This window comes from Poromitra crassiceps, assembly GCF_964638095.1.
Source record: "Poromitra crassiceps genome assembly, chromosome: 4".
Lineage (NCBI taxonomy): Eukaryota > Metazoa > Chordata > Actinopteri > Beryciformes > Melamphaidae > Poromitra > Poromitra crassiceps.
Genome location: NC_139626.1, coordinates 36861234 through 36876270, shown reverse-complemented (window position 1 = coordinate 36876270; position 15037 = coordinate 36861234). Strand labels below are relative to the sequence as shown.

The window sequence follows — 15037 nt, the reverse complement described above, 5'->3', positions numbered from 1 at the left end:
GGGGAGCAGGACCGGGTAGGTGGGGAGGTCCACTGAGACGCAGAACGAAGCGAATGACCGCCAGGCCGAATCGTAGGCTTTGACCGTGGAACTGGCCAGGCCATTCCTGATGAGGAGTTGGGCAGTGTGGAGTAGATTGGTGAGAAGGGGATTGTGGTGGTGAGGGGGTAGGACGGGGAAGGGCTGGCTTACGAGAGGGTGAGGGTGGAGAATGGGGGAATCGGTGTTGGAGATGGGTCGGCCTCGGGGCAGAGTCTGCGGAACGCCTGAAAATTGAAACGGGAGAGATGGTCAGCAAGGATATTAGAGTGACCGGGGAGGTGCTGGGCTACTATAATGAAGTTATGGGCGACTGAGAGCCAGGTCAGGCGCCGTACGAAAGGCATGATGTCCGGGGATGCTGAACGCCCCTTATTGACTATGTCAACCACCGCTGCGTTGTCGCATTTTACGGCTATCCGTTTCCTTGCCCAGAGACTTCCCCACAGGTGACATGCGACCACTATTGGGTAGATTTCGTACAGCGCGGAGGACTGGTCCAGCCCGGCGAACTGCCGCGGCCATGGGCCGGTGAACCACCGGGCTCCGAAAAGCCCCCCGAAGCCCACGGACGGGGCCGCGTCTGTAAAAAATTTCAGGTCGTCGGCCGACGAGACGACGTCCTCGTAGAAGAAGGAAACCCCGTTCCAGTCCGATAACAGGTGAGACCAGAACCGGAGGTCGGACCGGCAGCCCCCGTCGAGGGTGACCGGGTCGAGGAGCCCGGGGACTGAGGACGCCAGGTTGAGCAGCCTAGAAATGAATGAGCGGCCCTGGGGAATTATGCGCATGGCGAAATGTAAGTGGCCGAGGAGGGACAGGAGCTCCCGTTTGGTGACGTGGGTGGCGGACGTATGAGCCTGGGCGATTTCACGGATCCGGGTGAGCTTCTCGAGGGGGAGAGAGGCTTGCATGAGCTCGGAGTCGAGGTTGATGCCCAGGAATTCGAGTGATGACGCAGGGCCCGCGGTTTTCTCCTCTGCTAGAGGCACGCCTAGCCTTCGGAACACCCCCTTCAGTTTAATTAGGGAGGCCGAGGGGACCGACGGGGGGTCCACCAGCAGAAAATCGTCCAGCATGTGGAGCACGGCGGGGAGACGCTCGTTGTTCAGCAGGATCCAGCATAACGCTTCTGATAGGGAGTTGAAGATGGCGGGGCTGCTCCTGCAGCCGAACGTGAGCCTGACGGCGAAGTAGAACCTCGACTCCCATTTGATTCCGAACAGCGGCCATTGGGAGGGATGGATGGGCATGACTTTGAAGGCGTCCGAGATGTCGGCCTTAGAGAGCTGGGCGCCTCTCCCCGCAAACTTAATAAGGAGGATGGCGTGGTCTACTGTGGCGTAGTGGAGGGAGAAGGGTTCGGGGGGAATTAGGCTATTTATGCTGGAGGTGGGGCCGTGCCGGGGTGCCGAGAGGTCGATTATCATTCTTTTCTTGCCGGAATATTTGCGCGTGGCGATGCCTATTGGGCTTGTCCGGAACACCGGGAAGGGGGGGGCCTTGAAGGGGCCGATTAGGAATCCCTTGGATAGTTCTTTGGCGAGAAGTTGGGAGACTACTTCGGGTTCCTTGAGGGCGGATTGCAAATTTTTTGATATGTGGGGGGCCAGGGGGGGGTTGACTACGCCTATCCTGAACCCCTGGGAGAGGCCTGACAGCAGGTAGTCGACGAAAGGCCGGTTAGGGTGAAGGGACAGCTCCTGTGTTAGGGCTGGGACGTCGATGGGGGTGGAGGGGTGGCGTTTTAGTATTGCCGAAAGCCCGGTCTCTCCCTCTTGAGGGTCAGCTTTGGGGGGCGGTACCTTCGCGGGCAGGTGGAGCGGGGGTGGGCGTCCCCGCAGGAGCTACATGAGTGCAGGAAGGAGCAGTTAGGGACCGTGCACACGTTCTCGTTGAAATATTTGCAGTACGTGTTGACGCTGGAGTTACGCACCTGGTTGCCTGCCTGGGAGGACCCGCTGGTGCCGGGCGCCTGGGAGGGGGCGGCGCCGGATTGAAAGGCCGCCTTTGGGCAGAATTGTGCGGAGTGCCCCGGTTCGCCGCATGAGTAGCAGGTGTTCGCCGGCCGCCCGCTAACCAGCTTCATGAAAATCTGCATGTCCATGACGGACCAGTCGAGCCGCCTATTTGCCCGAGTGATCATCAGGGCGGCTTTAGCAGAGAACGCTTTATGATATTGGTAAAATAGTTTACCGTGGCTGGAGTAGAGATCCACTATTAGCGCTATGTATTTGTCTAGCTCATGGCGGCGCTCTGGATACACTTCACAGATCACGTCACGGTAGACGCCGAACGTGTTCAGGAAGTCACATAAGGACAGGTCTTTGGGCAGGCGGGGGTCGGACGACTTTAAATAAACGGGGCCATCTGGGTCACCCGTAGCCTTCCTTTTACACTCGGGAGATGGCAGGAGTATGCTAACTAAATTGATGTCTCTGCCCTTTAAAATCTCGGACCTTAGCCTGGGCGAAATATCAGCACGGGGAGAAACAAAAGACATACCGAATGGGCTGGCAGGCAAAGCGGACGCCAGAGTGTTCATCTGGGCGGGTTGGGTGGTGGCGGGGAGCATATCAGCTTGCTGCATGGGCGGGGGTAGGATCGGCTGCTGCGCCGGGGTTTCCAGGGCGCTCAGACGGGCTTCTACTGCTCTGCTTGCCTCTAGCAGAGACAGCAGGATGGCTCTTGACGACCCCTGTCGGCTCGGCGGAGCTACGGATGGGGCCGCTTCCGCTTCCGGGGCGGCGGCCTGGGGGTCAGTGCGACCGGGAGGGACGAGGCGTCTCGCGGCGGCCCCGCGGCCTGCGTTTCCCCGGCGGCTCCCGGCTCCCGGGGCGGCTGCTGGTGTTCGCCCGCGGCCTCTCGCGCGTCCGCGCCGAGCGGCCTCTCCTTCCGGCACGCTCGCACGCGTACTTGGGCGTCCACGGGCCGTCGCAGTGGCGCGCCCCGTGCCACGGGAACGCGTGCTGGGCCTACTCGTTGGGGCTATGCTAGCAGCTTGTGCAGCCTGAGATCCAGCCACTTCGCCGGCGTCCTCATCAGAAGACTCGGGAAGCAGGTACGCTCCGTGGCCGGTCTGGAACAGGGAAGCGATGTCTAAGCTGTCGTCGCTGTCCGTGGACAGCCCTGGCTCGGGACTCGACATACCGGGATGGAGTGGAGAGCGTTGAAATCTGCGGTGAATATCCGCGGGTGGAGAAGGCTTGAGGATGCTGATTCGGTCTGCAGATGTGGAGCAAAACAACGCTTCGGGCCGGCTTCAAGGGAGATGGACTGCCGTGGGCTGCTGCTGCGATGATCGGCCAGAGAGAGAGAGGTGACGTAGACCCTTGCTATATATATGAGGATTAACTGACGTCATGTTTGACGTCATAGCAGACGTCATACTAGGATTTTTTGACCACGTTGAGAACGGATTACACGTGAGTGGCCTTCTGCTTGAACTATGGTCTGGAGACCTCACTAGATACACAAATACCCCAGCTGATAGTCGTTTCTGTACTCTTTGTAACAATGGTTGTATTGAATCAGAAGTCCATGCACTTATTCATTGTGAACTTTATGTGGACATTCGTTCAGAACTGTTTCTACAGCTCTCAAACTACGTTGAACATTTTAACGATCTAGATGATATAAACAAGTTGTGTGTAAATTTTGCTGGTAAACACTGTATCAACGAATGTGCCAAAGCCTGCCATCTCATCCTGAACAGGAGACAGTATTTTCTGTGTTTAAAACATGTGCTTTCTCTTTTATTTTTATTTTTTTTTTTCTTCCTTTTTGTTATCCTGTGTATGATGATGACTGTGTGTGTGTGCGTGTGTGTGTGTGCGTGTGTGTGTGTGTGTGTGTGTGTGTGTGTGTGTGTGTGTGTGTGTGTGTGTGTGTGTGTGTGTGTGTGTGTGTGTGTGTGTGTGTGTGTGTGTGTGTGCGTGTGCGTGCGTGTGCTTGCGTCTAATTACCGGTAGCTGATCACTTTATGCTGTTACTTTTTCTTTCTTTTTATTTTTATCTGATGTGATTTATTGTACACTACTGTGTGTTTTTCTTTTTTGTATTTTTAAAGTCTGTGTCTCATAACTCATAGTGAGTGGTCCGCAATACTTGTTGTATGTACCGAATTGTTTTTATGCTGTTGTTGTATTGAGGAGTGACACATAAATAAACTTTTATACTTTACTCTACTCTTGCTCCACCCCCTCTGGGGCTAGCACATGCTTCCTGCGATACATGTGCAGTTGCCAGCTGCTTTTTTCCACCTGACAATGAGGAAGGATCTTTACATGTTAAATCCCACGATATTCGACATACATGATAGTCCACATCAGGGCCCTATACCACGAATGTTCTATAAGAAGATCCAGGATTTGTCCCTTGATCTGGTTTGTCTAAACCAGATAAGCTCGATTGTAGTTAACTTGTACTACGAACCTCGGTTGCCACTCGTTAACTCGAACCAGGTTTTTCTAATCAAGCCGACAGCTCGTGCACATGAAAATGCCCGTGCACTGGAGCTCGTGCCCGCAAAAGAGGCGTGGTCTTTAACAACTGCCAATCACAATGCAATATGGACTGCTCCAACTCCGACAGTGCCAGACACGCCTATTTCCTCATTGAATGAAACCGCAAATAAAAATCCGCGTTGGATATTATTAGTCTGTTCCCGAATGACTGTAAAGTGACCACTTTTATCCACACCAGTAATTTCTTTGAAGAGCGGTTTCTACCTCCACGTAGGCTATCTACAGCAGCTCAATTCACCCTCTCAATAAACTCAAAACCGGCATGTCTTTTGTGGAAGCAATGTGTAATCTATCTCAGTCCAAAATCCGTATGTATAGACCATTTAGGCTCAATGAATAATAATGATCTCATGATGTGTTTAGTCACACTGATTGAATAATTCCTATAGGCTAATCAATAAAAAAAAGAATGATAATAAAATAAAAAAATGCTTCTGAACTGAATCGACACGGTACGTGCGGGCATAGATTTCATTTATAAAAAATAGCCTATTTTGTGGTCACATATATAGGCTATTGTCAGCAGAGTCGCATATCTCCATATTTCATATAATGATGCTGGAAATATGAAGTTCAATCACATCATACAGGCCAAAAGCAACACAGTTGCAGCTGCAAAATGCAGGAGTAGCCTAGATATGAATCATCTTAATATGGGATCGCCTGTGTGCAGGTGATCCCATATTAAATTGCTTAGATGTAGTAGGCTATTCTAGCATATGACCATTTCAATTCCAACCCAACGTCAGTCTCAGCTCCGTTGCGCACACGGCACCGTGCGCTTTGGAGACGTTTATGTAACCTTTTTATGCCAGTTTAGTGATATTTCTCCACTCACTATTCAGCTGCAATCGATCAGCGGGGTCAAACAACGTATCTAGGCTACTTGAGAGCACAAAAATGAATATATAAAAACATATTCCAAAGTGGTAAGTAGGGCTTAATTAAAATGTAGCCTGCAACAAGTGCAAGGCTTTAGTCCTTGATTAATTCAACATTACAATTCGTGCTCCTTCCTTGATGGGAAACTCGTCCAGAAAGGGGTTGGCCATTTTTCCGAACTGCTGATTCGTGATTCATTGGTTCGTGGGTGGTGTATTTAAGGTCTAATCTTATCCTTGCAACTTAACCTGCTGCGGACCAGGTTAAGTGTGAAGCATAAGTTGCTATGGAAATATATGTCGGTAAGAGGTTAACTAGCTTTGTAGCACGGCCAAACCAGGGTTAAACCTGAAGTTACCTCGCTAAACCACTAATCGAGCTTCGTGGTACAGGGCTCAGGTGGGGGCCGGGGCTTATGAAAGAAACTCCTATTCAGTTCTAGCCATCAAGCATACTGACTGTTTTCCAACAGCAGGCTATATGCTCTCTCTATCGAAACTTAGTTACACACGCATAAACATAGGCTTATATGCACAAACACATAGAGTGAGAGAGAAAGAGAGAGAGACAAAGAAATTCAATATATTCAGTCGGTTTTGACAAATACATAAACAAATATAGCCTACGTATACGGTACACACAACTGTAAAAAGCTACAACTTCATGTGAATAGACTGAGCAGAGCAATAAAGAACATTCCTCATAAAACACCTCCTCCCCATTTGCCTCAAAGTAACCATAAATCATCTATCATAAACTTTAAAAGTATTTAACTTAGGTAACAAATGACAAAGCAATTGTTCACTAAAACCAACCAAGTCATACCCTGAAGCAATCAAAGATCACTGATCCAATTTAACAGTTTAAAAGTTATGATACAAAATATAAATGATTAAGTATCTTAATATATATATACCAATCAGATTGCTTGATTTGAGAGAGCCGTTTTATAAATCATAATAATTAATGAGTGGATATTGTACACTGCATCAAAGTAAGGAAATTAAATAAGTCAAATTGTACTAAATAGATTAATTATGGTTACTGTAAAGTGTTTGATTTCTGTTTGAATTAAAATATTGCAATGCCTCCATGATCGAAACAATTTCAAGGTAAACACTCCTACTATTGTTCCACTAAAAGCTTTGTATAAAAGAGGTCAGTGGTGCGATCCCCGGCCCCTCCAGTCCGCATGTCAAAGTGTCCTTGGGCAAGATACTGAACCCCAAATTGCTCCCAATGGCTGCACCTAGCTCTGTAGCACAACATTTGGTGTGTATGCGTGTGTGTGCGTGTGTGTGTGCGCGTGTGTGCGTGTGCGTGTGTGCGTGTGGACTGACATTTCACCACTGCGCTCGCTCCTGTCCGTGTGTTTTGGGAGGAAGGGTGGGGGGCAGATGTGGCCATGGATCAACGCCACACCAGAGCATACAAATGAGCCTGAGCTCAGGCCGCTGAATGAGAAAGATTACTGCCATCACTTGGGCCACACAGCAAATGGGCCCCACAAGAGTGCTTGTGAGGTATCAGGTGTGAAAGGCAATCAGGGCTGTGGCACGAAAACCAAACAAAGACAAAAGGCTTGTCTGAAAGACGGCATCACATCGACGAATAGCCCTCAACATACAGTACCTACAGTAGCATTATGAATAGCCCTCAACATACCTACAGTAGCATTATGAATAGCCCTCAACATACCTACAGTAGCATTATGAATAGCCCTCAACATACCTACAGTAGCATTATGAATAGCCCTCAACATACCTACAGTAGCATTATGAATAGCCCTCAACATACCTACAGTAGCATTATGGTGAGGTATTTTGGGATGGGATGACTGGATGAATTAGTAAAGAAGGCACATTTTAAAGCAAATCCATTTTACCCCCCCCCCCCCCCCACCCCCCCTGTGGGGATTGAAGAGGTGGACACGAATCAAGCACTGTATTTAACATTTGATTCCTGTGGAACTCATTCAAACATAAAAATAATCAATATGGCTTCATAGGCTGCTGGAGGCAAAGACACATTTGTGCTGGCCAATGTGCACTGAATCACATGCAAATCAGAAAGAGACTCAGGCTATATTTATTTATTAGCTAAATTTGATCTGGTTATTTTTATTATTTTTAATTACCGGTAGCTAATCTGATCTTTTATCTCCTGTTTTATTTGTGTTTATGGATGTCTTTTAATTTCACTGTTTTACTGCTCTGTGTAATTGTTCTGTTCTGTATTTACTAGGGGTGTCACAATATATCGTCCCACGAAATATGTATCGTTGAGATGAAATCTCATATCGAGAGAATTTTTTTTTTTTCTTTTTCCAAAAATAGACTAAGAAACGTCTTTGTTTGTTGAAGTTCAATGTGTGGAAAGTAGTTCAGTTGAACAAGTCTCTGAAGAGACACATGAGAAGTTATACAGGAGAGAAACCATTCAATTGAGTTTCTGGCAAAACCGTTTACTTGACAGGAAAAACTGAAGATGCATAAAAAATAGATTAAGAAAAGTCTTGTTGTTTGAGTTTGAAGAAAAACTGAAGATGCATAATGAGAATTTATACTGCTGAGAAACCATTTAGTTCAAAGTAAATCTAAGTGACGGTGTAACTCATTCTATTTCAAGATAAGCCTTATCTCCAATCTCATGTTTTTTCTAGTTGTTATTGTAATAACAATTTCCCACAACAGCATGTTTTGTATTTGTGCATTTCAAATAAAATACTACTTTTCCAGTCATATATTGTCATTATTCAAGTTTAAAAAAATATTGTTAAAATCGTATCGTATCGTATCGTTATCGTGAACCCAGTATCGTGATACGTATCGTATCGTGAACTGAGTGTATCGTGACACCCCTAGTATTTACTTGATCTTTTTATTACCTTTGTTTATTCTTCATGTGTAAAGCGCTTTGAGCTGCATTTTATGTATGAAAGGTGCTATACAAATAAAGTTTATTATTATTATTATATAATATATAAGCAGAGACATGATATCAATGTAATGGCAGAGGCCTCCTGTGTCACCACTAGGCTTACTGTAGATTATAGTCTAACAATGTATTCCCTCTGGCCAACGATAAGTTATGATCCAGCAACAGGCTGTTCAGTGCTCTGTGTCATCTGCATCAACAGCCTGGATCTGCCTCCTTCTGTTATCCCTGCGAAATATGCAGATGACCATACAATGATGGAGCGTCTGATGGGGGGTCTCCACCTGGCCTGTCTCAGAAGGCCTTGGATTCAGTCAGGAGTTCTCACTGATATAAAGCATGGCGCAAAGACCATGGATATGGTAATCAATGCCAGGAGAGAGGGCAACATCCCCTGTCCACCACAGCTTCCAAGTCCAACAATCTCTGGACCAAACATCAGCAGTCCACCTATAAACTGCTTGGAGTTGTCACGGGATGGTCACATTCAATATACTGTAAGCTCTCAAAGACACGAACATCCATTACATCAGTGTTGCCAAAAGAGCTGGTCTTCCATGTGATGTTTTAAAACAAATATCAGCCCAAAAGCCCCTTTACGCGGCGGCCATTTTGTGTCGAGAAGGCAGGGTAAACACAGGTGCAAGTAAAACAGTAATGAGGGTTTACAACTTCCATGATTGGCTGTTTTACTATGCACTCAGTCACTTTATGTTTTGGCTTTTGCACAACAATCCACATACGTCTGGTATTTCTATTTATGCATTTTTTAATACATGTTTTAATAGGTGTATTTTAATTTGTCTACTGTGTGTTTTTATGTAATGTATGTAAGCTGCTGGTACCTGAATTTCCTTCGGGATCAATAAAGTATCTTCCTTGCTGCTGTTTTGCTTGCACCTGTGTTTACTCTTTTTACCCTTTTCGACACAAAATGGCCACCGTGAAAAGGCCCTATCCTCGAGTATGCCAGCCCAGTCTGGGGTGGGCTGACAAAAGGCCTCTCTGAGGAGCTGAAGAAGGTACAGAAAGGATGCTGCAGGATCATTGGCATTCCGCCTTCTTCTCTTCCACCTTTGAGTGAAAGGCGTGATGAGGCCACCCTGCGTACCCTCACCAACATACTCAAGGATAGCTCCTCCCCCCTGCGTACCCTCACCAACATACTCAAGGATAGCTCCTCCCCCCTGCGTACCCTCACCAACATACTCAAGGATAGCTCCTCCCCCCTGCGTACCCTCACCAACATACTCAAAGATAGCTCCTCCCCCCTGCGTACCCTCACCAACATACTCAAGGATAGCTCCTCCCCCCTGCCTACCCTCACCAACATACTCAAGGATAGCTCCTCCCCCCTGCGTACCCTCACCAACATACTCAAGGATAGCTCCTCCCCCCTGCGTACCCTCACCAACATACTCAAGGATAGCTCCTCCCCCCTGCGTACCCTCACCAACATACTCAAGGATAGCTCCTCCCCCCTGCGTACCCTCACCAACATACTCAAGGATAGCTCCTCCCCCCTGCGTACCCTCACCAACATACTCAAGGATAGCTCCTCCCCCCTGCGTACCCTCACCAACATACTCAACAGTGTTGGGGGTAACTCATTACAAAAGTAACTTATTACATGTAATATATTACTTTTAGCAGTAACTCAGTAATATAACTTATTACTTATAGGATTTCAGTAATATTATACCAGTTACTTTGTCAAGTAACTCAAGTTACAAATTGAGTTACATTTGATTAAATCAAAGCACATATTTAAAAAAAGATACAATAATTTCCTAATCAAATTGTATATTTTTATGCAAATAACCACTACAGATGACAATAACAAAGGAAAATAATACAATTTAGAATTTTGGATTGTTTACACTGACTTCAAGGCGGTTGAAATAATTTTTTTGGGATGGTTCTGGGGCAGCGATGTCATTCTGCTGCTGCTGTTGTTTTGGTAAAAGTAATGCAAAAGTAGTGTAATAAGTAATGAGTTACTTTGCACAGAAAGTAATATTGTAAAGTAACTTATTACTTTCAAATGAAAGTAACTAGTAATATGTAGTATATTACATTTTTAAAGTAACTTGCCCAACACTGATACTCAAGGATAGCTCCTCCCCCCTGCGTACCCTCACCAACATACTCAAAGATAGCTCCTCCCCCCTGCGTACCCTCACCAACATACTCAAGGATAGCTCCTCCCCCCTGCGTACCCTCACCAACATACTCAAGGATAGCTCCTCCCCCCTGCGTACCCTCACCAACATACTCAAGGATAGCTCCTCCCCCCTGCATGGTTTCCTGCATCCAGCCTCATCATCCACTTACTCTCTTTGTTGGCGAGGGGAATATGTCGTGCCCACGAGCAGAACCAAAAGACATGAACTATCGTTTCTTCCTCGTGCTCTTAAACTGTTTTTGAAATTAATTAGTGGCATATTTAGCTTATTTAAATGACCTACTATTTTAGGGGACATGTTTTTAAATTCATAGCTTGTGCTTATGATGCTGCTGTAATGTTTGATTTATTTTTATTTTATATATATATATATATATATATATATATATATATATATATATATATATATATATATGAAAGATATATATAAGAGAAAAGAAAAGAAAAGAAAAGAACAGTGAGATACATGAAAAAATCTCTCATAAATGAGATCTAACTAAATTTTAAAACAGGCGCCTGCAGAAAGAAAAGACTCATCAACGTAGTTTGTAGTCTATGGGTGGGGCCTTTTTTAATAAGATAAGATAATGTCCCGCAGGCTATACTTTTACTAACTGTCCTGAATATCAGGAACAGTAATGGCTAAGAAAATGATTTATGAGACCGTTTTATTGGAGGCTAGAAGTCAGGAATTTACAGAGCAGCAGCAGCAGCACATACTTTGAGTTTTATCATGTTGAGGCCTTCAGTGTGAGCGAGGCAGCTCATGAACTCGCAACCAGGTCCTGGATACCCAGGTGGCCATGCAGGTAACAGTGTATGAATACTGAATGAACTATGCAGAATAATAAATAAATAAATTAAGTAAGAATAACAGCTGAAAACAAGCTATAAATGAATCCAATCTACTTGCTCAACCTCAGGAGATATTGGCCCCTATCGTTGCATCGGCGCAGTTTCTAGGCCGAGCGGCAGGCGCAGATCAAAGCAGTGGGCGTGGAAAGGCGCACTTGATATCGTCGTGCTGGCGCTAGATGCAGCCCAAAGCATTACAACCACGCCTTTTAGGCGTAAAATTATGCACCGTCATGCTCATTGGATAAGTGCAATAAACGAATCGCACGCTTGCCTTTTTAGCTCCAATTCCAGTGATCCCGCAAAACCAGACGAAAGCCAAACGCTCTGCCCCCCCCCCCCCTCCCTTCATCCAGCCTGTCTGTCTGCATTATAGGCTATTATTCCATATTATTATGCTTCTCAAACCAATCTAACTGCAGTTTCAATACTGCAAGCATGTAAATACGCTACACTATAGCAAGATCAAAGTGAAAATAATGTTCTATGCATCAGCTAGAAAAATATAGCCTATTAGATTGGTGAAAGTTTGTCCAGAAAGATATCATTTTCTCTCGCCTGCTGCAGGAAGGATGATGCACATAAATATACCCTACATTATGTCAAGTCATTGCATAAATGTGTTTTTATTGTAAAACTAAATGTGAAATAGGGCCAAGTTATTGGAGGGACATCACAGTATAGCAGATGCCATTAGAAGGGCGTTCCGAAGCGCGTTCCGAAGCGCGTTCCGCTGTTACTTCTCTAAATCACGTTAACTCGACAAGGGGTATATATATGCCCAGGAGGACATATATGTTTCACATAGGGTGGTGTTTTCATTTCGATTTTTTATTTGGTCCAATATTGAAATGTTGACAATGGCAGGCTGTGTTACCATTACACATTAATTTAGAACTACCTTTTATATCTATTTTGGCTCATTTGGTGGCTATTTAGTAGCGAAATGAAGAAACACAATGCATGCTGGGAACTCAGAGAGAGAGAGAGAGAAGGGTGACAGAGAAGAAGCAGTGAAGGCAGAGAATAGGCCTGCTTTTCAAAAGCGCAAAGCGCTAAATGTACGCCAGATCCCAAGATATCACTAGGCTGGTATTTAGCGCCGACACGCCCACTTTGGGACTGCGCCACGCCCATTCGGCCTAAAGCGCATTTGGCAGCCTAAAGCCTATTGCTATCTTGCCGAAACAGGCGCAAGGCACGTTTTTTTGCGGTTAAGGCCCGTAATAGCGCCGATGGCCTGTGGGAGCCCATTGACTCCAGGAAAGTAATAAATTCTAGGTGATAACTGCGATTACAGCCAATTCACAAACAAAGGAGCACAGCTACAATCACTTACTAATAATTTCAGTACAATTTATGGTATTTTTGTACTGTGTGTGTGTGTGTGTGTGTGTGTGTGTGTGTGTGTGTGTGTGTGTGTGTGCGTGCGTGTGAGATGAGTAACACTCACCAGGTCTGTCTTGGGCATGTCCTGGTAGTCGGAGGAGTAGTATGTTGCCGTTTTCCCAAAGCCGTTGTCACCAGCAGCGGCTTTGGGTGGCTGGGCGTGCTGCCTGTAGGTGGCGCTCTTTGGAGTCCAACAGAAGAGGTTGATGGACTCACGGACACACCGCTCAATGTCAATCTCTGGGTAAGAAGCAGGCGAAGAGAATAAAATGTCAAAACAAAACATTAGCAATCCAACTCGTTTTTGCCACAGCTGGAAAATAGCCTAGATCCAGTAATTGACAAACGAACAAGAGAACTTGATTCTCTCCATAATATTTACACATGTAGGCTAATAAACGTGCACATCCCACCGATGAGATTTAAACTACGGATATTTCCTGATGGTTTCACGATGATACTATATGGAAATTAGCTGCCTTGCCTGAAGACAGCAGCTTTTCACATCAGATAATTGGGTTATATAGGATAGATAAATACATTGATTTAATGTAATTTCCCCCTCTATTTTCAACTAACAAGAGCCATACGACCTGATGTCCTATCAGGTGAATCTATGAAAATATAAAATACAAGAGCAGAGAGGTTTCTATTAATGTCTGACTTTGCAGAAGTGACTACATTTTCCTTAGAGAAAATATGTTTTTTAATAAGAGTGGAGTGCTGTGTGTGTGTGTGTGTGTGTGTGTGTGTGTGTGTGTGTGTGTGTGTGTGTGTGTGTGTGTGTGAATGGATGAAAGAATGAATGAATGAATGAATGAAGACATGAATGAGTGAGAAAGAGAGTAAACATGAGAAATCCCATCTTGGAGATTCCCTCCGTTGAATCGGGCAGAAAGCATAGGAGATTATGCAAATGCGGTGGGATGGTTTAGTGGCTCACTCAATTCCTGCCAATTACAGCATGTTGACCTTGGCTTTCTGCTTCATGAATAATCCTAAATAGTGGTCCAGGAGCTGGAGTGAGGAGGGGCAGTGGCTCTTTCAGCTAAAGACCGGCCATAGTCCCCCCCGATCATCTGAGCTCTTGTCCCAAACCAGCTTTTGAGAATCTTGCCTCTTTCCCCTCATGCCTCTCTGGTAGCATCTCTCCTCCTGCTTTACCCTCATGCCTCTCTGGCAGCCTCCCTCCTCCTGCTTTCCCCTCATGTCTCTCTGGCAGCATCCCTCCTCCTGCTTTACCCTCATGCCTCTCTTGTAGCATCCCTCCTCCTGCATTCCCCTCATGCCTCTCTGGTAGCATCCCTCCTTCTGCTTTCCCCTCATGCCTCTCTGGTAGCATCCCTCCTCCTGCTTTACCCTCATGCCTCTCTGGTAGCATCTCTCCTCCTGCTTTACCCTCATGCCTCTCTGGCAGCATCCCTCCTCCTGCTTTACCCTCATGCCTCTCTGGCAGCATCCCTCCTCCTGCTTTACCCTCATGCCTCTCTGGTAGCATCCCTCCTCCTGCTTTACCCTCATGCCTCTCTGGTAGCATCCCTCCTCCTGCTTTCCCCTCATGCCTCTCTGGTAGCATCCCTCCTCCTGCTTTACCCTCATGCCTCTCTGGTAGCATCCCTCCTCCTGCTTTACCCTCATGCCTCTCTGGCAGCCTCCCTCCTCCTGCTTTACCCTCATGCCTCTCTGGCAGCATCCCTCCTCCTGCTTTACCCTCATGCCTCTCTGGTAGCATCTCTCCTCCTGCTTTACCCTCATGCCTCTCTGGTAGCATCCCTCCTCCTGCTTTCCCCTCATGCCTCTCTGGTAGCATCCCTCCTCCTGCTTTCCCCTCATGCCTCTCTGGTAGCCTCCCTCCTCCTGCTTTACCCTCATGCCTCTCTGGTAGCATCCCTCCTCCTGCTTTCCCCTCATGCCTCTCTGGTAGCATCCCTCCTCCTGCTTTACCCTCATGCCTCTCTGGTAGCCTCCCTCCTCCTGCTTTCTCCTCATGCCTCTCTGGTAGCATCCCTCCTCCTGCTTTACCCTCATGCCTCTCTGGCAGCATCCCTCCTCCTGCTTTCCCCTCATGCCTCTCTGGCAGCTTCCCTCCTCCTGCTTTACCCTCATGCCTCTCTGGCAGCCTCCCTCCTCCTGCTTTACCCTCATGCCTCTCTGGCAGCATCCCTCCTCCTGCTTTACCCTCATGCCTCTCTGGCAGCATCCCTCCTCCTGCTTTCCCCTCATG

General features: G+C 46.7%; 1 protein-coding gene across 1 annotated transcript in view; it reads right to left on the bottom strand.

The window, feature by feature from the left end:
- The window catches only part of tbck (TBC1 domain containing kinase), an 88310-nt gene that overhangs the window by 39950 nt on the left and 33323 nt on the right, over window positions 1–15037 (bottom strand). The window contains exon 23 of the mRNA XM_083634554.1: window positions 12878–13053. Coding sequence (XP_083490680.1) covers window positions 12878–13053 — 176 coding nt within the window. The remainder of the gene's footprint in view (window positions 1–12877; window positions 13054–15037) is intronic.